This window comes from Mauremys mutica, chromosome 18, assembly GCF_020497125.1.
Source record: "Mauremys mutica isolate MM-2020 ecotype Southern chromosome 18, ASM2049712v1, whole genome shotgun sequence".
In the NCBI taxonomy this organism is placed as follows: domain Eukaryota; kingdom Metazoa; phylum Chordata; order Testudines; family Geoemydidae; genus Mauremys; species Mauremys mutica.
In genome coordinates, this window is record NC_059089.1 from 17,939,825 (window position 1) to 17,966,400 (window position 26,576).

The window sequence follows — 26,576 nt, forward strand, 5'->3', positions numbered from 1 at the left end:
CACTGAAAATCATTCAATAAGCTTGATTAGAACTTCTATTTTATTAATGTCAATATCATCATCATCTTAGTTTAACTGAATATTGATGTTTTTCCTCTGTTTAGTGCTAATGAAATCTAGGAGGACACAGTGATTTAACCTTCTATTGTTACATCATTTTATATCACCAATATACAAACAGTGTGTAAAGCTTCTTCCAATTTTCCGTCACATCACATTATCCCACTTTTCACTTAATATTTTACTAATGAAGTCAATGTGATGTTGAAGTGTGGATTCAAATACAAAGTATCAAATAGAGTTACTGAGTCAGTATCACATGAATGTCTTCTAAAAGTTTTAATGGAGCTTGAAATAAATTATTTTCACCATTACATTCCTGCAGAAACATCATCATGGTCACTGGATGACTTGTGAGGAGAGGGGAGACTTGGGACTTCTTACCCACAGGGATGGAAGAGCTGTTGACATAATTAAACTACCTCCAATGAGCAGCAGTAGCTGTCAGCTGGAGAGGGTCTCCTGCGGACATAGCGCTGTCTGCACTGGTGCTTTGCTCGGTTTAATTTATGTCGCTCAGAGGGATGTTTTTTTCCACACCTCCTGAGCAACGCAAGTTATACTGACAAAAGTGCTAGTGTAGACATAACAAGGATCTTTACACTGCTTTGAAAGTGTAACGAGACCTCGAAGTGAAAATAAATTGTTTCTTGGATGACTCAGTTCATCTTTATGACGCTTTCCTCTTTAAGAGGACATTGGCTGAGAAGGGCCCAATCCTGCAAGTCCTCCTCATGCAGAACTTTTCTGACTTCATAAAACCTACCTTGCAACTTCTGAAAAATACTGGCTTTATGACTAATGTTTTCAGTAGCATAAACCAACAGCCTATGTAGAGAAACAGGACATTTCCCCAATATGCAAGAAAGGACACTTCTTTCCTGCATAGGTCTCCTAGAAACAGAAACTGGGGTGGTAGGAGGAACGAAATGAGGATGAGAAAGCACTAAGCCAACTACTGGCCCTGCTGCAGAAGCAGAACTTCTGCCCGGAGCCCATCAGAAGCAGAGTTTCACCTCTCTGGAGTTGAGGACTTTCATCACTGTGGGCAAGAGTCCCAAGTCTCCCCTCCCAAGTCATCCAATGGCTTTATTGATGGGTCTGCAGGGAGACAATGATGAAAATAATTACTGCAGTGTTTCTCAAACTTCATTACACCATTGCAACCCCCTTCTGACAACAAAAATTACTACACGACCCCAAGAGGGGCGACCAAAGCTTGAGCCAGCCCAAGCCTCGCCACCTGGGCGGGGAGGAGGGCATATGGCCACAAAGCTGAAGCCCAAGGGCTTTAGCCTGGGCAGGAGGCCTGTAACCTGAGCCCCACCACCCAGGGCTGAAACAGAAGCCTGAGCCCTGATGCCCAGGGCTGAAGCTCTCAGGCTCAGGCTTTGGTCCTGGGTCCCAGCAAGTCTAACACCAGCCCTGCAACCCCATTAAAACAGGGTTCCAACCCACAGTTTGAGAACCACTAAATTATTGCAGTCTCCTCTAGTATTTTTAGTAGCCATTCACGTGATACTGAAAATGCAATAACTCTATTTTGTTTTGTATTGGAATGAACTCTGCTTGGCGAGAACAAAGTTCAACAGTTCTGTACTGGGAAAGGTGAACATGTGAACACTTTGTCTTCCTGACTGCGAACTTAGGCTAAGGATCTGAACACAACCCCACTCATCTACAGCTGGTGGTGCAAGCAGAGTAACAGATAGAGAAGAGAGTCAGCATTGCTAAGTTAAGCATGGCATCTGAATTTCTTAATGTAAAAAAAAAAAAAACCCCAAAATATAAACAAATAAACAAAAATCACCCAACAGTTGTAGTGTGTGCTTTAAAGAAGGCTGGGACGCTGCCCTGGAGACCTTACTCAGACTGAAGTTATTAAGACCACTCAGAGTAAACGGCTGAAGAGCAAGGCCCATGACCTTTTACAATTATGAATATGCTTTGGCTAAAACAGTGGCAGAGGAAACAAGGGCAGAATGACAAGTTATCTCCAAAATTAACAGAAACCGTAATGTCACAAAGAATCCAAACAAAGTAAGGTTTTACAACTTAATTAAAACCACAAATCCTGTACAAATTAATGCTATTTGGTATTTATCACAATAAATATATACTGTTATTCTACTGCATGTGATAGATACAGCAAGATAAACTTCACTTTCATCAATTTATCCTTTTTCCATATTAAAGACAATATTGAAAAAGGTTAAAACTTAGCAAAAAATAAATGCCTACTAAGATTTTCACTGCACCTAAAGCATAAACTACACATATATGGAGCATCCAAAATAGCTTTTCTTCAACGTTTTTAATTCCCTTTATTTTGTACTTCTCTTAATTTACATAGCAGAAAATCATGTTTTATGAATAGTTAGACCAAATGCTCTAAAATCTCAAGCATCACTTTAAGAAATGGCAGTGTTAAAAAAATTAGCTTGTTTGCATACATTTGCCTAACAGAGTGCTTAAGATTGCTTTTGTGATAATCCTCTTCTGGAAAGGACATTCTTTGTTGTATTATTATTAATGGTAATGTAAATCCCGGAATACGGAGTCAATCCATATTAACTGCCCAGAACTGGAAGTAAATGATGAATCATCTATTTCTTGCATGCAGCTCAAGGACAGCCACACAAGTCTTATACTAAATAGGTAATTCTTAGATGAAGTGAGATTTTTGCCTCTTAAAAAAAAAAAAGAAAAATAGAAGTGAAATACCATAGTGACTATGTTTCTCAGAAATGCTTATGCAGAACCAGAACTCAGTAACATATAAAGAAGTACATGAAGCCTGTCATGCAAAACAACTGTTTCACTGTTGTAGGCAGATAACCAGCAACAGTCTTACAAAAAAAAATCAAAAAAAGAGTAGATTCGGGTGAAATAATCCTCAAAGGCTACTGGCTAAGAGAAACTCAGTGACCTCCAGGGATTTTGCAGACTTATTTTTTTAAATAGATGCACAGATTTTAACACCCAAGGGACCATTACAGCCATTCAGTCTGACATCTTCTATTATACAGGCCAGTGATCCCAACAACTTGTAGTGAAACTAGAGCATCTCTTTTAGAAGATCATCCAATCCTGATTTAAATATTCCACGTGACCCCGGTAATCTGTTCCAACAGTTGATATCCTCACTGCTAAAAATGTGTCCCTTATTTCCAGTTTGAACTTTCCTGATTTCCGCTTCCATCCATTAGATCTTGTTATGCCATTATCTGCTAGGTTAAAGAGCCCTCTACCTATTATGAAGAGGAAGTAAATCCTCTTCCATCATAATATTACTAGGTGTGGAGTTACTGATCACCACATATTGCAGTTAGGGAACTTGAGCAAGGCTTCACAGGATACCCCACAAATCCCTCGGTGTTTTAATATGGGGTGGACTATTCCCCAGATGAATAACTGGGTCACCCATAAGTAATTTGAAAGGGTACATTGGTTTGAATTTACCAGATACTCTTCTTTGCTGGCAAGGGAAAGAAAAGAAATGGACCAATGAACCAAACTGAACAAGGGAAGAAAATAAATACATGGGTGCGTACACACACACAAAGAGAGAAAAGTGAATTTCATCTACCCAGACCTCAGTGGCCAGCCTCCTCTCCCACAACAATGAGGAGGGCAGGAATTTCCTTAGTGCTCTCTAGCAGTCATAGTGAAACTTCCCCCCATCCCCAACAACAGCATTTTGATTTAAAGTTTTTAGAAACCTCTATCTACGTCTGGTCCAAAGTCTCACTTGACACTGTTGCTGCTCTCAGACTGGACATGGGAAAGTAAACAGCTTATTTTCAGAAGCTCTAAACCCCACTCCCAGAGAATGGGTTTGTTTCAGTTTTCACATCAGGCTGATATTTTACCTGGATAAATTGACCTGGCACAGACTAAGTATCCAGGGCAGTGCCACAGAGCCAGTATCCATAATCTTCCAGAGCCTGTAGGACCAAGGAAAGTTTGTATTGGACTGGGTTAACAAAGTGTTTCTAGAGATTGCACTCGTGGGAGAAAATCTATGTCTCTCTTTATACCTCATAATCATGCTTGCCCATGTCCTTTAATGCAACTTCATAACCCAATTAATAAGTCATTAATAAATATTTTAACTTTTGTAGCAAAGTGCTATGTTTCTGTTATGCAGAGGATCTCAAACTGCTCTATAAAAGGTGGAGAAGTACTGTTATCTCCCTTTAACTAACAGGCAAACTTAGGCACAAAGACCTTAATATCACGCCAGGTAATACAGCAAGTTTAAGGTAAAGCCATGGAGCCCCATTCCTTTCATTGTATTCTTGTATATAAATGACATTCACAAACATCAGTTCTCTAGCAAACATAACTAGACATTTATATGGCACTATCACCATTGTATCTCAGCACCTAATATACAAAATACTGCTAATGGTCAGCTCCAGTTCCCATCCAAGTCAGTGGAAGTCTTTCCATTGAATTCAATGAGAGTTGGATCAGACCATAAGGTCTCAATCCTGCAAAAAAACAACCCAAAACCCACTTACTTATGTGTTCAACTTTATGCACTTCACAGTGCATAAAGGTAAGAACACGTGTTAGTCTTTGCACTATCAAGACTTAATATAGGATTTACAGGACTCTACACATATGTAGCAAAGCCTGTTGCAACAATAGTAGGATTTTAAAGAAATTAGAAAAAGGTCAAGTAACTATCAGTAGGCATATATAGAAGGGTGCTGTGGTAAGCCTGTGTGTGCAACCTTAACTTTGGAATTTCCTGACTCCTGGAAGCTTAATTGTTCAACTTTAATGTTCTTTGATCAGTTATTTTTGGATTAAATATGGAATGTATATACAAAGGATAGAAAAAAATATGTTCTTAATGCAGTGCCATGAATGGAACTCTGCAGTTCATGCATTTCTTTTTTTCCTCCCTAATAGCATCTGAATAGTACAGAAAGCAAATGTATTAGTCCCAGGCTGTTAAGGATGATTCTGCCCTTCAGCCTTTTTTCTTTTATCTGTGGTTTGATTTTCTGATTATTTTTAAAACTCCTCTTATCTGATGGAGCCTCTCGAAGTCTATTACAGCTTACACATTAGGCCCAGACTGTTTAATTTAGCCCTAATACCCTGCTGAAGCTTCAGGATAGAGTGATTCATGTAACCCCTTCTCTGAAGCCAACATGATTAAAGAATCAATCCCACCCCCAGCTGGGAGGTTAGTTGAGTGATTTGCCCCCAGAAAGAAATTAATACTGCTCCACTGACCAGCAGGCTTCAAGGACAGCAACTTCCCTACACATTTTGAACACAGAAAAATGGTGAGCACTACATTTTGTGACCCTAATTCTAAAATAGATTTCTTGATTTTCTCTGCTTCTGTACCTTATGTTAAATAGCACAGGATGCAAAAATCTCTTCTTTGGCTTCCCATTACTCTGTCAACATCTCGGGTGATGGCTTTATGACTAACCAAAGACTACTCCATAAACCCACCAGAAAAGCAATATTACGTCAAGCCAATACAAATTTCTGTACCCAACCTGGATGATAACCCAACAAAAATCACATGAAAGGGAAGGTCTTGACCTTTGATTTAACTGAGTTCAAATAGTAGTTAAGAAGGTGACTACTGTGCTGTTTCCGGTCATTCCATAGCTCAGGTGAACTGTATAAGGAGTTGAAAAATCTCACCTCATAAAGAAGAGTCCAGAGAGGACCTATATTACATTAGTCAGAAAGACATAGTATGAACCAATGAACATGTTTCTAAAGTGGCAATCACAGTGGCATTTGTGTGCCATGTTCAGAATTAAATATACTGTATTGCTAAACATGTTCCAACAATTCTGTAGTTCCAGTCCATGTTACTCAGGAGGTCTTTAGTTGTTTATTCTCTAGGAAACTTTGCTTGCCCTTTCTTCTGTTCTCTTGTCTACTAGAGTGAGGGAAGGCTTTTGCTAAATGACAGGTCTTGCATTGCGTTTTAAAGGTTTGGAAGCTCATCAGGCTCTCCCATGGGCATGCGTTTCATAGCTGCAGATCCATTACTGGAAATGCCCTACTTCCCAACACCAGAGAGTTTCATCTTGCTCTCTGCCAACCAAATTATCCCTGTACAGTATAGCTGGCATTGTGGTCCATGAAGGGAGAGAAAGGTTTTTTTTAAAATAGCTAGATCACAACCCATCAAGGGATTTGAAAATAAGGATCTGGACCCTTCAGCTGGATCCAAATTTAAACAGGGAGCCAGTATTGTTTACCTAGGGCTCACGTAATATGCTTTCTTACTGCATAACAGACAGGCTGTTGCACCTGCCAGGACTTCCATGCAGTCTTCACTTTTATTGCCAGGTAGAGTACACTGCACTGATCTAACTTGTAGGTGATGAATGATCGTCTGGCCTGATGACGATGGAAGCTTTCAGAAAAGAAGCAACTAAACTAGTGTTTATTATTTTTTCTAGGTTATTAAAATTTTTGTTTAGCTTTATCTTCACCAGAAAACTGAAAACAAGGATTAGTAAAATTTTAACTACAGTTACATACCAAGGTGAGAACATTTGCCAGAGATTATTTTCTGTGAAACACACAATGTGTGTTGTCAAATTTTAACACAAGTTATAGGAAAATAAAGGATATTGGCCTACACACACACACACACAGATTTCCCCCTCTGTCTCCTTTCCATTTATGCTTCTTCCTTGACTATACATAGAGTATTACATCCAGAAGAGGAAGGTTGGTATCACTGAATAGACATTTATGTCGTTTGATGTCTGCCATTTTATATACAGCCTGTTTTTCTTTTGCTAAAGAAGCAAAGAAAAATCTTGCCTACACATTCCTTAATGAACACAGCTCTTCTAAACCTTGCCTGTGACAGAGCAACAGCCCTCATGTGGGCAAGAAATATTTCTCCTTGCTCATTTAACTTTTGTTTAAACAACCAAACAAAACGCATGCTCATTCATTTGCTTGCTGCTACATGCCAATTTGGTGGGTTTTCTGGTGTTTCTTTAAAATACAACAGAAATGTGTTAAAGCAGAAGTTAATGTTTTTAATATTTATGAGCTAATAACTCACTGAGTAAAAAAATCTAATCTGTTATTTTAAAACTATTTGTTAGATAAGCGTCACAAAATTCTAGGTATGAAATAGGTAGATGCAAACTGAGAATGCACACGCTTCCGGATATAGCTCTTGTTTTCAGATTTGATCAAATATTCATCCACAGTGAAATAAGGAAGTAAAGTATAACTGCAGAGGTCTACGTGTACATTCAAGCTAACAAAATCACCCATATATGAATATTACATGCAAAAACCTATGGAAAAAGAAAATAAAGATTGCAAAATCAAGCCCCAGAATGTTAGAAAATTCCAGAATTAAGATTGCTTGTGCAATATTAATTCAGCCCCCACGTACCTAAACATTAGGATTAAGGCCACAGGCACCAACTTTTCAAAGTGCCGGGGGCTCTGCCCCAGCCCCAGCCCCATCTACACCCCTTCCCCCAAGGCCCCACCCACACCATGCCTCTTCCCACCCAGTTCTGCCCCCTCCTCCGAACACGCCGCATCCCCACTCCTTCCCCTCCCTCCCAGCCTGCTGCTCGCTGCAAAACAGACAACTGCGGCAGGCAGGAGGCGCGGGGAGGGAGGGGGAGGCGCTGATTGGTGAGGTCGCTGGTAGGCAGAAGATGCTGGTGGGGTGGAGGTGAGCTGCCCCTCAGCACCCACCATTTTTTTCCCATGGGTGCTCCAGCCCCAGAGGTGTTGGTGCCTATGATTAAGGCTGCAGGTTTGTCATGGAGGTCATGGATTCCGTGACCTTCCATGATCTCTGCAGTGACCAGTGCACCTGGCCTGGGGGCCACCTGACCAGCTCAGGCAGCCCCTGGATCAGCCGCACTGGCTGCTGCTGGGGCAGTCTCGGGCCACCGCCAGCAGCAGGAGTTGGGGGGGGGCGAGCTCAGGGCTGGGGCACAGGGGGGTGAGGGCTCTGGGCAGCACTAACTGCGGGAAGCTCCCCAGAAGCGGCAACATTCCTCTACTTCTAGGTGGAGGTGCGGCATGGCCAGAGGTTTTTGCACACTTCCCCCGCCCGCAGGCACCACCCCCCACAGTTCCCATTGGCCGCAGTTACTGCCCAATGGGAGCTGCGGTGCTGGCACTCGGGGCAGAAGCAGCCCGCAGAACTGCCTGGCCAGGCTTCCACCTAGGAGCAGAGAGATGGGGATGTCACCACTTCCGAGAAGACATAGAGCCAAGTAGGGAGCCTGCCAGCCCCGCCAACCCCCTCCCCCCAGCACTAGCAGGGGTCCCGGGCTGCACCCCCCGGCCACCCCCAAGCCACACACCGCAGCACTCGCGGTGCCCCCACTCCCCCCAAGATTTAGTCAGGGGTATATAGTACAAGTCATGGACAGGTCACAGGCCATCAATTTTTGTTTACTGCCCATGACCTGTCCATGGCTTTTTACTAAAAATACTCATGACTAAAATGTAGCCTTAATTATGATACAGTCTTTAAATTATACTTTCTCCACACAATTCATGGTTTCATAGACCTCTATCATATCTCCCTTAATCATCTCTTTTCCAAGCTGAAAAGTTCCAGTCTTTTTATTCTCTCCTCATACAGAAGCTGTTCCACACTCCTTATCATTCTTGTTGCCCTTCTCTGTACCTTTTCCATTTATAAATCTACCTTTTTTTAATTGGAGTGACCAGAACTGCATTCATATTCAAGGTGTGGGCGTACCATGGATTTATATAGTGACATTATGATATTATCTATCCCTTTCCTAATGGGGCCTAACATTCTGGCAGCTTTTTTGACTGCTGCTGCACACTGAGCACGTTTTCAGAGAGCTATCCACAATGACTCTAAAATCTCTTTCTTGAGTAGTAACAGCTAATATAGAGCCCATCGTTTAGTATGTATAGTTGGGATGTTTTCCAATGTGCGTTACTTTGCATTGATCAACATTGAATTTCATCTGCCATTTTGTTGCCTAGTCACCCAGTTTTGTGAGATCCATTTGTAACTCTTCACAGTTTGCTTTGGACTTATCTATCTTGAGTAATTTTTTTATCATCTGCAATTTTTGCCACCTCACTGTTTACTCCTTTTTCCAGATAATTTATGAATATGTTGAACAACAGAGATCCTTGGGGGCCCCCCACTATTTACTTCTCTCCATTCTGTAAACAGACAATTTATTCCTACTCATTGTTTCTTGTCTCTTTGTTTTAACCAGTTACTGATCCATGAGAGGACCTTCCTTCTTATCTCATGACTGCTTACTTTGCTTTAGAGCCTTTGGTGAGGAACCTTGTCAAAGGCTTTCTGAAAGTCCAAGTACACTATATCCACTGGATCACCCTTGTCCACATGTTTGTTGACCCCCCTCAAAGAATTCTAGTAGATTGGTGAGGCATGATTTCCATTTACAAAAGCCATGTTGACTCTTCCCCAACAAATTATGTTCAACTATATGTCTGATAATTCTGTTTTTTATTATACTTTCAACCAGTTTGCCTGGTACTGAAGTTAGGCTTACCACATGTAATTGCCAGGATTGCCTCTAGAGCTTTTTTAAAAATTGGTGTCACATTAGCTATCCTCCAGTCATCTGATACAGAAGCTGATTTAAATGATAGGTTACATACCACAGTTAGTAGTTCTGCAGTTTCATATGTCAGTTCCTTCCGATCTTTTGCATGAATACCATCTTGTTCTGATGACTTATTACTGTTTAATTTATCAATTTGTTCCAAAACCACCTCTACTGACATCTCAATCTGGAACAGTTCCTCAGAACTATCACCTACAAAAAGGTGGCTCAGGAGTGGGAATCTCCCTCACATCTTGTGCTGTGAAGACTCATGCACAGAATTCATTTAGCTTCTCCACAATGGCCTTACCCCCCTTGAGTGATCCTTTAGCACCTTGATTGTCCAGTGGCACCACCGATTGTTGGGCAGACTTGCTGCTTCTGATGTTGCTGTTAGTTTTTGAGTCTTTAGCTAGTTGCTCTTCAAATTCTTTTTTGGCCTGCCTAATTATACTCCCATGAGGAGATGGTATTTTATAGATGGGGAACTGAGGCACAGAGATTAAAGTTAAAAATTTCCATTCATTTTGGGTGCCCAATCTGAGACACCTCGGAACTGATTTTTTTAAGAGTACTTAGTATTATAAAGAAATTTGTATGGTCAAAGCACAGCTCCCATTGATTTCAGTTGCAACTGCAGGTGCTCAAGACTTCTTCAAATCAGACCCCAGAGCATCAAGTTGGACACCCAGAAAATGGGAACACACAAACAGTGACAACCTGTGCAAAGTCTGGTTTAAGAAACGTACTTAGCATTACATGGGCAATCTGTGGCAGAATCCAGTTCTCCAGGGCCTCATTCAATTGCCTTAACCTGAGGCCATCCTTTTTCTTTCTGTACTCCCCTGCCCTCTTAACTACACAACTTCCAACTTCGGCAACAATGAGTTAGGGTCCTACAGACAACAGCCTCTTTTATTGCACAACCCTCATTATCTACAGAGCAGGTCCATCCTGTGTGTTGAATGAGGCAAGGGTCCTGTGGAAAAAAAAGTTGTATATGATCATCTAATTAAAGAATGTATCATAATGCATCCCTAGCACAAAGGCCACCTGTCCTTCCTCCCCATCAAATTTCAAGTCCCTGCCCCAAAGGGGGCACTAGAACTTTTCAAAGCAAAGGTCACTATAATTTAATATGGGCAAAACAATACATTTTTCCCTAGCTTCGTTCTCAGCAGTGGCTGAACCATTTTGGCTGAAATTTTCCAAACAAATTAAGCCTCAGGCAGACATACAATATGGAAAATTTCAGCCTGAATTGTTACAGGCTGTAAAAGTCATATGCCGCTAAAAAGAGACAAAATTAACAGGCAGGCCCTACAAACCACACCTATAATATAGGCTGAGATTTTCTCAGATATACCTTTGCAACCACCTTGACTGCTGTGTGGTTGCACGGTACGAAAGTAAAATTTGGCCCTATATCTAAAGAGTACAGGAATATTAGAGAGAGCTCTTTCATATATTATGTTTCGTAACCTCACTTCTTTGCACCCAAAAAGCACTGCCACAAAATAATTACCCACTGACTGAATAAACATGCCCCAAGAACATAGCTGTAGTTAATGTCAGAACTGTTTGTTATTGAAGCAAGAACAATCCATAATGCATCAGGGTATTTCCTAGGGATTATTGGCTGTCTAGATGAATTGATGGTCCAAGCCATTCATTAATTCCAGAGAGAGAACCTATGCCAAGGTCACTGTTTTTATAACCTGTGCCTTCCCTCTATAAAGCAAAAAACAAAACGAACAGGTAAAGGTTTTGTTTCAGGCCAACTCGTGTTCATCAGCTATACTTATTGATCCCACTAAAGTCCACAGGTGTGGCATATGAGTTTAGAGGACAGCCTTTGGCTTCCTTTCATCTTTTTTCTATGGCGTTGAGAATGGTGAGTTTGCAATAGCACTGCTGCCCTACCAAGCCTCTCTAGGAAATTAATGTCTTTTGCGGCAGTCAATTTGGAATGTTCCACCAGAGTTTTATTTATGTTGTTCCATATCACAAGGAATCTAGAACCTGAGCCCAGACTGTGCACAAGCCTTACATGAAGCAAGAAACATCTTTAGAAAATAATCTTGTGTAGCCTTTTAAAAGAATACACAAGAACAAATCTTTCTGAATAAATTGAGTCAAAAAAAGTCAGTGACAAAGAAAATGAGGCTACACAAACAGCCCAGCAGCAACCTAATCATGCGACAAACCCAGAGGGATCCCCAGTCGACACTACCAAGACTGCTTGGAAAGCATAGAGCTACATGCTGCTTCAATATACAGTACTTTTCACATTTTGGCATCTCAGTGCTGAGACTGCCAGCTGAAGAGGAATCACTGCACATGTCGAGAGTGCACAGCATTTTTTGCTTCTGCTGGTTTAACTAGTTTGTTGCAAAAAATAGTTGTTAGACACAAAGACACGTTTCTGGGGAGAAAATTTCATCAGAGATACAACACTTATTATGCGCAAGGGGAAATCTATTTTAAAATATTTTTATGAATTGTAAAGTAATTGATAATAGAGTGCTTGATTTAATACATAAACCATGAATTAGCTCTTGGAACCATTTGATGGAGTAGTATTTTGAACAAGTGGAGAATGTTTTGCCAAAGGTTCATAAAGAGGAAGGCCACTGACAATGAGAATGACATAGGATGAGGTAAAGCAAGTTGCAAAATGTACAGCTGCTCCTTCTCTTAGTGAAGTTATTCATGCAGAGCAGGAATTATGCAACAAAGCTTAAAAAGAAAGTTTCACAACATTAATATAAGATGAATGTGTTTTAAAAACTCCAAAAGACCATCATCTCATGTTTGATTGTACTCACTGCTTAGGAGGGTACGGGGATTTTCAGCATCTAACTCAGCGGTTGAAAGATTCTATGACTATGAAAAGGAAAACATATACTGTGCTCTATACTTGACTCATTCCAAAGAACTGTAAACTCCCTGTTCTTTAACAAATAGGTAGAAAATATGAGGACAGGCCAATGAAAGTAACTCATTGTTATATAAATCCTCTCTCCTTAAAGATAAAAAGCAGAACAGTAGATGAAATTGCTCAGATATTTTTAAACACACACACAAAGAGCCCAACAATTCCTTTTACAGTCAGTACGGATGGAGTCTTTCCACCAATCAAGTTATAAAATAATCATGGGACAGTATACTGAGGACTAATACTCATAACATGGTTCTTTTATAGACATACAATTCCAGATGGCAGTGCAAGACTTTTTACAAAACTGATTTTTTTTTAATTTTAAAATGCAACTTATTTTAACATGGTCTAAAAGAAGATGACCATGGGAGCTCTGCTTTTAAAAATATGTTTAGTCATTTGCCTCTTTTGCCCTCTAACACCATTATAACTGGGCAAGTAGAAAGAGACATATGCAATGCAATGAAGATATTGTAAAATGATTCATAATTTTTGTAATCAATGTTTCACCCAGCATATAGACAAATACACACACACACACCACATTAACAGAATGTGATCCAGTGAAAAAACAGTAAGACGTTAGGATCATGACATTACATACCCAAAACTGTCCACGTATGTGGTATTTTGCCACTGAATACAATATCTTTAAAAAAAATACACACAGGGAGAAAAGAAAAGATGCTCATCTCCACCATCTGATACATCTATCTCACAAGGAAATGGAGAGCAAACAAGAAGGGCATTGTTGCTACATATGATCAATTTAATTATGGGCCCAATTCTTCTCCACACCCTTCCTTACTTGGTTTAAGTAGTGCCTTAGGCCTGGTCTGCACTGTGAGGGGGTCGACCTAAGATACACAACTTCAGCTACGAGAATAGCGTAGCTGAGGTCGACGCATCTTAGTTCGACTTACCTTGCGTCCTCACGGCACAGGGTCGATTGCCACGGCTCCCTCGTCGACTTTGCTTCTGCCTCTTGCCGAGCTGGAGTTCAGCCATTGACGGGAGAGCGATCATGGATTGATTTATCGCTTCTACACTACACGCGATAAATCGATCCGCGATCGATCGCTACCCGCCGATCCGGCAGGTAGTGTAGACGTACCCTTACTCTAAGAGTAGGCTTACTGGGTGAAATCTTGACTCCATTTAAGTCAATGGGAATTTTGCCATTGACTTCAGTGGTGCCAGGATTTCACCCACTTTCTTCAGGACTTTAATAAGGCTACTCGTGGAGGAAGTTATTACTCAATACAAATAAGGAGAAGGTAGTAAAGGGAGCAAAACTGAGACCCATATAAAAGTCAAAATAGCTTCAAATAAAGTGGCTCATAGCAATTTAGAGCTAGTTTGTGCTAATACTTACTACCTGGCATAGTGTTCACTACTATTTGGTGGGAAATTCTCATGGTAGCAAGCATTATGCTCAGTAGTAAGTGTTTGAAAGATCAGGCCCTTGCCACTATATGTAAAGGGAGTTCTCTTACATTTGCTCATGACCAATAATATATCAACTCATGATTCAGTGCATATACTCTTCTAGTTCAGTATTCTGATGCCTCAAGAACTCTCTCCTTCTCTCTCAGTTCAAAGAGAGTAATGGATTAGTGTATCCAACTACAGGGGTGCACCATTCCAAGAATTAACCATTTACATTGGGGAAAACACAGGAACCAAGATTGTGCTTTACAATATCAATTTCAAATGCAGTGCATAGAATAAACTAGGTGCTGGGCTTGGAAGAGAATCTATACATCAACCTTAGATCCAACTGTGTAGATCCTCTTAGAGGAAGCAAGCTGACAAGAGCACAGCTTTCATTTAACATCACATCTGATGATAACACTACATAATACCATCAAGGTCAGAAACACATATGCACTTCATTTTAAGACAATTTCAGAGTGTAAGGTACCCCCCATTTGTAAAACCCATCAAAAATAACTCATGACAATATATTCAAGTAAATCTATACTGTTCAGGAGTTTTTAATACCTACCAATATTAAAGACTTTTATTTTAAAATGTGGGTGCTATTGACGAAACAGGGCCATGAGTAATGAGAGAGGAAATGATGCATTAGTTGCAGCTAGGAAGTAACCTTCAATTCCTCAGTGTTTCATCAGTATTTCGTTTGTCTAAATTGACAGGGTGTATATGTCTGATTATAACATGGTGTATGGGAAACCCCAGAATATTGTGAACTAAAACCCATTATTTAATTATTAGTGTTAAAATAACTGCCCTCTGAACACTTTCCACAGCTTTGAAGCTATTTGTACTTTAAAGTCATGTTATACTGTTATAATAGAATGCTCTTCCATTTATTTAACAACTTTCATAGAGAAGGGTCCCTAAGTGTTACAAATATTAGGTACAATGCTAGGCACAATCCTACAAACTTAACTCATGTGAATAGTCTCACTGAAGTAAATGGAACTATTTGCATGACTAAGTGTTGCAGGATCAAACCCTTTGTACTGTAATTCAGCTACTGGGCAGCTGCTAACAAACATCCAGTCCACTACAAAGAACCAAGAGGAAGGGAAAATTTTAAGTGAATAACTTTGAAAAACTTTGACCAACTGCTAACCTATTTTTCACATTCAGTGTAAAGTTACCACAACATCTACAATTCTGCTACTCATCTGGTCAAGATTCATTATATAATGAAATGAATCCTTCCACATCTAATCACTGCACATGTACCATATGTGACAATGCATAGCCAGAGCGGGGTTCTCCCCAGCAATCATGGCAGACCATTTCTTAACCACAATTTATATGTGGCTATCTCAAAACTACATATTCTACCCAAACTTATCATTGAAAAACAGCTGTTCTTTTTCATTCCCTTCAATATACTGATTTTGTGGCCATTGCACCTTCCATTCAAGAGAGACTAGAGTACAGAGGTTAGTTTTAGTTTAATTTGCTATGTAAATCTGACTGCTTTCTATACAAGGGCCCAATCATGAAAGTAAGAAAAAAATTAGGGGGCTTACTAAAGTGTACTAGTATTCCTCAAGCTAAAATACCATTCAGAATACTTAAATGCAGGCACACAAATACAAATGTTTGTCCTCTTTATTCTGAAGAATAAAATATTGAAGGTGATTCCATGGGATTTTTACATCCCCAGGAACATGCCAAAAGATGGTTAGCTAAAGTTTTGTGAAACAGGATTGTACTGAAATACTTGTTTGCTGGTTATATTATCTTTCCCAACCCTAACATCAGCACTTAGTCAATGTTGTCAATTGTTCAAATAGGACATTGCTAACACATACTTATTAACATTAGGAACTATAAATATCACAGAAACCTGAATATTTAGAGAGATAACCCATCCTCAAATGCCTACAGCTCAGAAGTAACGACAATAACTCAGGCAGGGGGTTGGACAGAACTGGGGGTGCATGGGAAGTAACTGTTAATCTCTATGGCCACATAATGAGTTGTGGAGTATCTCAGCTTTGACTTCGACCCACACCACTCCCTCTCTAGCTATAAGATGCCTCATTTCAGTACTCCACAGACAATAGCAAGCAGAGGATGTTTAGGGGTTAGGCACCTCCTGCAAAGAACAGTGCAGAATGTGGAGTAGTCACTGCTATGCTGTGTAGCATACTTGCATACCGGAAACGCCGTGCAAGCAGGCTTCTACGGGAGATATTCTAGGTCTTCCTCTGTGTGTCCCTGGCTAGACTGGGGGTCCCAGACAATCGCATTATCCTGACCATCCAACCTGATATTAAATATAATTGCCACATTAACAGTTGTAATGAGTTCTGCTAATTAAACATACATTTAAATTCAACAAGACCGTATCCTCAGGCAAAACTCACACTGAAGGCAATGGGAGTTTTGAATGAGTAAAATCTCAATAAGAACCTCAGAAATGCAAGAACTCTGTATATAATGCACATGACTAAAAGTATCTTGGGAATATACTACTTCAAGTCACCAATGACATTTGAAAATTTCTTCTGAAGTATGGTACTTTACAATCAGCCTTCTTTGCAGGAACAAGCAGATACTGTACATAAGACATATAGGCTAATATTCTGTAGCAGCTGAAAGGCAAGCTATATTTCACCTCTCCTTTGTTAACTTTGAGGAGTGAACATATGCCCACCCTGCAAGGTCAGTACACATGATAGACTCATATGCAAGAACAGCAACACTAATTTTTCAGTGGATTTCAAGTTTCTAAACTTCTGTAGGAAAACATGCACTCCCACCCCCACTTGTGATTCATCAATTCATGACACCAATACACACAGAATTCTATAGACACTTGTCATATTTACTATTTTTTGTGATTATTACCTGACTTCTTAAAATAGACACTGCAATTTAAAATCACAGAAATTTAATTTTTCAAAAATAATAGCACAGTCATCAACTGAAATCAGTGGCGTGCACTAAATACAGATTTTAAAATGATGAATTTTTGAAGCTCTGTTAAATAAATTTAAAATAAGCCAATTCTGACCAATTCCTGTTCTTCTAAATTACTGTTGTCCATTACATTCTGAATTTAGCTCTGTGCAGTTTAGATAGTCAATCCTTTTGTCAGTTACCTGCCACAATTCTCAAAGTACACATAAGATACTAAGGGTGAAATCTTAGCCCCACTGAAGTAAATTATATGAAAATTTCACTCACAAGATTAATTTAAAAAAATTACCAGTAGTTATATAGAAAATACAACAATTTATTCATTCATATTTATCAGAACTCCTATCCAAAGCTTTTTCATTACAGCAGCCTAGAGTAGGGACGATATATTATATGCACACCTGCAAAAGGTAACTTTTTTTTTTAATTAGAAAATAAAACAACACAAAAACTACTCAGATCACTTGTTCTTGTGAAAACATCTTGGTATACTATTATCACAGATTTTAGTTTCTCAAAAAGTAAAGCAACATTTCAGAATTTTGTTATTTTTTCATTTAAAAAGTATTATACTGGGTCATTTAGTATATGTCCATTATTTTAGTCTTTTTCCTCCCCATAAATTATCATCATCATCATCAAAGACAAAAAAACCGTCAGACTTTTCCTGTATATATTCCCATACAGTAGGGCTGTTGAAATAATAATGAATCAACATAGCATCATCTGCAATTATTTTAATATTACATACCACATTTACCTTGCTCAAGTAAAATAACCTCTAAATAAGCATTTGCTTCATAATTTACTGTCTAGACATAAACAGGTTTAACTAGAACATAAATATATCACAGCAAGACTGGATGCCTAGGCAAGTGTATGCCATAGCAGGCCAGTAATGTATCTGTGAAGGATAACAATTAGCACATCTAAAATACCTAATCTACTAAACTGTCTCTTTATTGAACTAGTTATGTTTACATCTTTACTTGCACTGATTAGCATCCTTAAATATTTGCGTGCAAGCCTGAAACCCTGCAGCACCTTGCAACCCACACAATCCTCTACCACTAATTTCTGACTTCCTCAACCAAATCTCAATTTCCTTTTTCCTTCTCACCCCAAAACACGGTTCTGCCCAAAGAGTTTTAATATCCTATCATTAAGTCATTACATGTGTGCACAATCCAAAACCCGCTATTACGTATTGCTCCATGCTCCACCATCATGCTGCCAAACATGGCTGCATCATGTCCTTCTGGTGTTTAATGTGTATGTATTTTCTTTTTCACCTCTTAGGATTCCTTCCCTTGTCCTACATTTGCATGAGGGCACCAATAACACACACACACATACACATTATTAAAATCTATCTTTCACAGTTTTTAATAGTCCCACATTTTATCTTAATCTTTCAACATAAATCAAAATATCTTTTTCCCCTCTCACTTTCCAGGATCACTTTAAAAACAATCAGGTAAACTATACAATCAAAATGCTCTCTGTTTGTATTTTTTTAGTATTTTCCCACACCAGAAATCTTTTCTAATAAAAAATACTGTCCCTCCACCAAGTATTGAACAAAAACAATAACAGCAAAAAGAAAATGTTATCTGCTTTTTTTCCCTGCAGCTCCCTCTTCCTGAAATTGGACCCCTTGTATATAAATTCATTCTGAACCATTCCACCAAGCCCTTACAAAAGAAAAAAAAATCCCAGCCTCTGTTTTGAAAGTCAATTTCTCTCAGCTTTAGAATTCCACTTATTTTTTCTTTGTTTTTGTTTGACTGGTTTTTTTAAACACTCATCACTTTCTTCAACAACAGGAAGAAAAATAAATTCTGGCAAATCTGTTATTTCCCCGTATCTTTCTCACAATTTTTTAGAAACTGAAGACTTTTATAAAAATCTACCAAACCGGTTTTTTTTAAATTGTAGCATGTGCGTTAAAATAACCGTACAAATTATACCTATCGTTACACTACACTTGGGTTTCAGTGTTTCTTTCACTGTTGTACTGAGCCCAACTTTGCAAATAGGCTTCAGACATTTACTAAGAAGCCACGGGCTGCTTCATAAAAAGGTGCAAGTTTATCAAAATATTATTCCGCCTTCTTTCACGGCAGCTGCACGGAGACTGCTCAAGTGGCTGTACGCGTCAGTGCAGAGCCACTGTGTAGATCCTCGGCTCACAAACCGTTATGACAATAAATTATAACGGGGGGGCTGGGCGGCAGCGCTGCGTTTTGGATACTTTTCTTGCAATATGTTGGAACTTTGTAAACATTTTCTCTGCAGGGTTAGCCTCTGCAGAGGGGTCACACCCACCCTCCTCTGTATGGAAAGGAATAATAACCCTCCCCCTGCTGCTCAGCCAGGCAGAAATCCCACCCCCGGCGCACACACACACACACACACTGCAACACAATGCCTCTGCCCTCCACACTTACCCACAGCTCTGTCCCCCAGCTCATGGTTCCAACAGCTCCGAAGAGGAGGGTGAGGGGGGGCTGCACTGGAGAGCAGGGGGATAATCAGCCAGTGGGGGTCTTGCCCCTTCTTTTCCCCCCTCCCCACAAAAAAAATCAACCACCCCTTCCCCCCCCCACAAAAATCCCTTTGGCTGCACAAAATACCCCCCCCCCAACTCCTGGGTCTGGGTCTCTCTCGCCCCCCCTCCTCTGTGGTGGTCACTGCAGCTTCTGCTGCTGCTGCTCCTGCCTCATTTCTCCCTCCACAGCAAAATGGCCAGGGGAGCCAGCAACAGCAGCACCACACCACACGGGGAGGTGGGAGGGAGGCATTGACAGCTCCAAGGCACTGCGCATGCGCCCTGCTCCGAGGAGCAGCGTCAGGGAGCGGGGAGCAGCCGGGGAGCGAGCACGGGGGACCGCGCAAGCGCAGGCCCGCGAGGCGGCTGTTGAGAGGAAAGGTCTCGCGCCACCGGCTGGAGCGGCCTCGCTTTGCACGTTCCAGCTGTCGCTGCCTCCTGGGAAGGTGGGCCAAGTGGCCACGTGCTGCCCGGGTGCAATCCCATTGATTTGGACCTAAGGGCCGGAATTATTGCGTCCCGTCCCCCCACAGGTTTGTAGTGCTACAACCGAAAGCATAGTGTGCATACTCCACTCCCTCTATAAGCACGTCCACTTTGCACAGATTTTTGCACGAACGTCACTGAAGGCAGAGTTTGAAACACACTCTCTGCCTGTCCCCAGCTGCGCAGACAAAACGCCACTAAATTGTAAGGCAAGGTGAGCGGGTTTTGAAGAGCTGTGTCTGTGCAATCATCTTTTATTTCGTGTGTAATTGAAGGCAGGATTTCTTCTCACCAAGTACAGCTTCAGGTGAGGATGTGGGTAGTTTAATCTACTGGCCTGGGACAATTTTCCAAACCAGTCACTATTCACTAAGATTGTGCATATATTATGGTAAACTTTAGGGCTCTCCTTCCTCTGACCCCTAATCTCTAGCCTTACCCCTCTTCCTCCCAAATCTTTCTCACAATTCATTCTCCAGATCTAATCTCCCCCTTGTCTCCTATTTCTACAGGCTTCTGTTCCCTTGGTCTCTTTCCCCATTTCTTACCACTCCAGGAGTACCATTTTTACAGTATTTTTTAAAAACAGGGCTCTAAATTATTGTGATTGTGTTGCAGCTATGGGGGGAGAGTGTGGGAAAGATCAAATGGCTGCAGGAAAAAAATGGTAATTGAAGCATGTCCGTTTTGTGTTATCTAGCTAACTACCACAAGTTCAGCTAGAAATCAACCCAGTGATTTCTAACAAAATCAATTGTCAACCATTTATCTCTTCTAAACTTGACACATGAGTAGGTGAGCTTTAATCAAATTATCCCTCTTCGACTGAAATATTGACAAAATAATTGTCATATCAGCTTTGTGAACCTTCCAGAAAACCATGCCTATTCACTCAACCCCTAGAAACAAAAGATTTGTTTTGGAGTAATTTTGCTTAGCAACAGTGCACATCTTAACCAGACTCAACTGTGTCACTTAATCTGATTTTACAATTCCGTTTTCTAACCACAGGAAACTTGCAAGAGTTTTAGATCACTATGTTTTTAAGTGTTATTGGGCCCATTCCAGAAAAGCTTACAAATACAAAAATCCACGGAACTCACATGAATAACGGCTACTTGAATAAACAAGGGGTTGTAAAATTGGGATTACCATAATTACATACATTTAAGAAGATATCTATCATTGTACAGATGGACAACTTTTAGCCAATTTATAGCAAGACAATTCCCCCAAAATAAGGGGACATACACTCTGTGTCAAACTGAAATCACCAACCCCCACATTTGTGAAAGGACCAGAAGCAGAGAATTACTAAGAGATTCCAACACCTACACAAAAAATGTGCACAAAGTTTCAATTATTTCACTGCATGAATATTTATCCTATCTAGTTCAATAAATTGATTTAAACATAACAGGACTTGTAAGATACTACAGCAGTCACCATTATCTCTGAAAGGAAGGGGGTCTATGGTTTTGTTCATGCTTTATTTTAGCAGTGGATTGTAACAAGTTAGATTCACCAATCACCTGAACAGAGTTCAGTTTGTGTTCACACAGAGCTTTTCTGATATCAAAGCCACATTTATGTCTGTTCACTTACCATGCACTGCTGCCTAACCACAGCCCCAATCTTGCAGTGAGTGCTGCTTGGACAGATCTTTGCACCTGGGCAGGGCCCCATTGACATTAGGGGTCTGGCCAGAGCTCACTGCAGGATCAGGGCCTGTATTTGTATCAGTGCATTTTGGAAAGTAAGAGAAAGAGTGGATCTAGGACATGCACCCACAGGGCACTCTAGGATGTCCTGTCGCACGAACAGCTGGAAGGGGGACAAGCCAAACCTGTTACACAGGCATGGTTAGGGAATCCTGTCCATACTGAAAGGGGGAAAAAATGCTCTGAACCAGTTAAGCAAAGACAGTCACATTCCAGTACTCTGGCTGGCAACAGTTATAAACTTTGAATTTTTAACTATGGTGGATGCAGATATACCACACATTTAGCGCCAACCATGCCAGTTAACTGTAAAAACGTACGTAAAAGTTGTGGTGTGGAAAGCGGCTTCCTCTGTCCTACAAAGTGAACTAAATTATAAGGTAAAATCCCAGATATTTGTGGAAAGGAGCTCCAACAGAATAGAGTATTTTAATGTAGGGGCTGTCTGCATTAGCTTTTTCCCCCTAAAAATTTCCATGGGTTCAGCTTAGGGTTGCCAACTTTCTAACTGCAGAAATCCCGAACACCCTTGCCCCACCCCTTCCCTGATGCCCCACCCCTTCTCCAAGGCCCCATCCCCACTCATTCCACCACCTCTCCCTCCATAGGTCGCTCTCCCCCACCTCACACCCTTGCTCATTTTCACTGGGCTGGGGTAGGGAGTGAGGGCTCTCTCTGGGGGTGCAGGCCCTGGGGTGGGGCAGAGATGAGGAGTTTGGGGTGCAAGAAGGGGCTCTGGGCTGGGACTGAGGGGTTCTGAGTGTGGGAAGGGGCTCCGGGCTTGGGCAGGAGATTGGGGTGTGGGAGGGGGTATGGGCTCTGGGGTGGGGCCAGAAATTATGGGTTCAGGGTGCAGGCGGGAGCTCTGGGTGGGGCAGGGGCGTGAGGGATCTGGGGTGGGACTGGAGATGAGGGGTTTGGAGTGCAGGGGGGGGGCTCAGGGCTGGAGCAGGGGGTTGGAGCATGGGTGGGAGTGTAGGGGCAGGCTCCCGGAGGGAGTTTGGGTGCAGGAGGGGGCTCAGAGTTGGTGCAGGCGGTTGGGGTGCAAGACAAGATTCAGGGTATGGGCTCAGGTAGCTCTTGGGAAGCGGTGACATGTTCCTCTGACTCCTAGGCGCAGGGACAGCCAGGCGACTCTGTGCGCTGCCCCCATCCACAGGCACCGCCCCTGCAGCTCCCATTGGCCACACCCACGCCTAGGAGCCAGAGGGACATGCCAGCTGCTTCCAGGAGCCATGCAGCACTGGCTGCTGTGGCCATCCGCACTTCTAGCAGCCGAGTCACCAGGGTCCTTTTCGACTGGGCGTTCGCCTGGCAACCCTAGTTCAGCTGCACCAGTAGTAGCAATAGCGGTGTCTACATGGGGGGCTTAGGTCATCTTAATTACATCACACAGGACGTGAACTTTTTCACAGCCCTGAGCGATAGAGTTAAGCCAACCTAACTTTGAAGTGTAGACCAGCCCATAGAAAAATAGTGGAACATGCCATTTGCAGGCTAACACAGAGTTAATTCTGCTTGTACGTAATATACCTTTCCCCTACCTTTTGTTGGTCTTGTCCATTTAGATTGTAAACTCTTCCGGCCAGGGATTGTCAATAGCTTTGTGTTTGTATATCACCCAACACAATAGGGCTCCCTTCTTGGTTGGTGACTAGGCACTACCTTAATAAACATAATTAACAACAATAGCAGAAATTCTGGAAACATCTAAAACCAAGGTGTAAAAGCCTGAAGTGCTAACAAGTTGGTAAAACCTCAAAAGAGCGGTTTAGCTGGAACTTAGAAAACACTTAAGTTGTTTTAACCACATTGAGTCAGACACAGCTCACACAGAAGTTAATGGGAGTTTTACCTTTAACTTCAAATGAACCAGGCCTACTGTGAATGTGTCACAATAAGATATGGGCCCAGTCTTGTAAATTCTCCATGTTCAGGACTCCCATTGACTTCAGAGTTCCACATGCAGAGCATTCACAGGACCACACCCTTAGGCCTTCTCTACACTGCAACATTACAGCGCTGCAACTTTCTCGCTCAGGGGTGTGAAAAAACACACCCTGAGCGCCGCAAGTTTCAGCGCTGTAACATGGCAGTGTAGACAGTGCACCAGCGCTGGGAGCCGGGCTCCCAGCGCTGGTAGCTACTCCCCTCATGGGTGTGGATTTTTAACAGCTCTCCCAGCACTGGTGCTGCGACTACACAAGAGAGAGCTCTCCCAGTGCTGGTGCCGTGACTACACAAGAGAGAGCTCTCCCAGCGCTGGTGTCGCGACTACACAAGCCACGTTAAAGTGCTGCCGCGGCAGCACTTTAACGTTGCTAGTGAAGACATACCCTTAGTAAAGGCAAGCGCGGATCCCTTAGGCCAGGTCTACACTACAGACTTAGGTCGGTAGTGGAAAATCCACATCCCCGAGCAAGTAGTTATACTGACCCCTACCACTCCCACGTAGACAGTGCTATGTTGATAGGAGAGCTTCTCCCATGGACATAGTCACCGCCTTTCTGGGAAGTGGATTAATTACGCAGATGGGAAACGCTCTCCCGTTGGCATAGGTGTGTCTTTACTTAAGCGCTACAGCAGCACAGCTGCATAAATACCATGTTTTTAGTATAGACCTGCCCCTAGTAGCAGATCAGAACCTATTTTGGGAGGCCCTGAGACAGTCTCTTATGAACTCTCACCTCTGTGAGAAACTTCCTGGATCGATTACCCTGTCAGATGATTGGCATTTACACCAGTCAGGGTCAGGGAAGATAAAATAAAGCCCTGAACTAAAGTTCTGTCCAGGACCCTTTTATTGGGACTGGCTTGATTAACAAAAAAAACAAGAAAATCAGAATTCTCTTTCATAGCTACCAGTGGCCTTTCCAGCTTTCAGCAAGCTACGCAGGGAGAGGACATACCTTACCCCCAGGTCACCACTACTGCAGCTGCTTCCTCTGTACTTTTATAGCTCCTCCCAGATCACCCATATGATAGGGATGGAACCTGGGTTCTCCTTTTAACCTCTTACACACTGGGGGCTTACTGAGCACCTTCCTATCTTGACACATGTCCCTACTTTACCTTGCAATGGGAAGCTCTTGAGACCATACCAGTCTGCCAGTTCTCCCAATTGCTTCCCAGTAACAAGGGACTTAACCTTACCGCCCCCATCTCAGCAGCTGAAACTCTCCTGACTGGGTGTAAAGGTATCTATGAAAAGAGAATGAAAGAAAAAAACACCATAGCTCAGTAAAAACAAGTACTGATGAGAGGAGCTGTATCCACTGGGGATAGCCTATTTAGAGCAAGATAATGCACCTTGTCCAGAAGCTACAGTAAGATTTATCACAGTAAATATGCTGGTGTGAGACTATGATGTGGCACACTCAACATACACAAGCCAGTTCTGCTTAGTGGTAAGATGAAACCTTAATTGTAGATATGGTTTTAAAAGTTATTTAAGGGTCTGGCTGCTCAAGAGACTGAATGAGACACAGACTTTCACTTCTGGGTCATAGGTCCACATTGGCCCAGGTCAGCAGGGACTGAAAGGGAAATAGCTGTTTGGTGGATTATGAAATAAACAGGCAGTCCCCATCTAGTTTCTAATGCACAATAACAACAAACCCATCACCACCATTAGCAGGCTTGTTTGGAGTCTGGGAGGAACAAATGACTGAGCCTACTGCAAAGACCATGAAGAATGAACAGCTTCCAGTCATCCAGTGATGTAGCATCTCTACATCAGGACGGTGGTTTATCAATGAGGTCAAGTATGGAAACTTCCATTGCAGCTACCATTGTAAGCAATGTTTCATGCAAGACTAAAACAACGAGGAGTCCTTGTGGCACCTTAGAGACTAATAACCCACTTCATCAGATGCATCGAGTAAAAAAAAAAGTAGGCAGCTGATGAAGTGGGTTATAGCCCACAAAAGCTTATGTCACAAGGACTCCTCGTTGTTTTTGCTGATAGAGACTAACACAGCTACCCCTCTGAAACTTGTCATCATGTAAGACTGTCATTCTGGCACCTTCCACAAGAAATAAATTCAAAAAAGAAAAATCTGTTTCAAGAAAAGATGTTTGGGCCATGAATACTTTCAAGAGACAATCTGAACTTTCATAGTTATTTACTCCGGGCAGTGGATTTTCAAACTTGGTTTGATGCTGAAAGGACATCTAGTGGCCAGTTAAAGTAATTCAATGAGTGAAATAACCCTACAAGATGACTCAGGGTTTTTGTTTGTTTGAAAATAGTTTGATGCCAGTCCAGGTTCCATCTGTTTACAATAGCATTTCCATGTTTACATTATCATCTAGCAATTAATTTGGGAAAAGAGGAAGTAAAAGCATAACAAGGAACATAAAGTAACATCCGATTAATCAGAAATGACTGTGCATATGACCATCTGGCACAATCATGGTATTGCATAGACTGAGATCATATGAAGCTTCTTGTATTTTTTTCTTTGTACATATTCATCTTTCCCCACCCACTACTCCCCTCTCTAGGGATTGTTCCTCAGGGTCAATATGGAGAAACTTGCACAGCTGCTACCTTGTGCAGGTGTGTGAATAACAGACTTCAACTTTCCAGAGCTGGCAATACAACACCTAACTTTATTCTTTAAAGGGTCACTCTAAATTTTAAAAGAATTGTTGTAAACTATTTTTACCAATATTACTAGCAATGTTTTAGATTACTAAAAGTGACAAAAGTAAACATTCAGTTTGATTCTCGCTACTGATATTCTTTGCTTTTTGTATTATTTTCCATTTGGACAATGAACATTAGTGAAGTT

The 26,576-nt window shown here is 41.5% G+C and overlaps 1 protein-coding gene across 8 annotated transcripts in view; it reads right to left on the minus strand.

The window, feature by feature from the left end:
- FNBP1 (formin binding protein 1) overlaps positions 1 to 19,611 on the minus strand; it is a 146,318-nt gene extending 126,707 nt beyond the window's left edge. For 3 of the 8 annotated variants that reach the window (XM_044992963.1, XM_044992965.1, XM_044992962.1), the window contains exon 1: positions 18,197 to 18,253. In XM_044992963.1, the coding sequence (XP_044848898.1) occupies positions 18,197 to 18,238 (42 nt within the window). In that variant the 5' untranslated portion in view covers positions 18,239 to 18,253. Of the gene's footprint in view, positions 1 to 18,196; positions 18,353 to 19,472 lie in introns of those variants that run through there. The other 5 variants (XM_044992966.1, XM_044992967.1, XM_044992960.1 and 2 more) reach the window with 5 other exon arrangements.
- Positions 19,612 to 26,576: the final 6,965 nt, after the last annotated feature.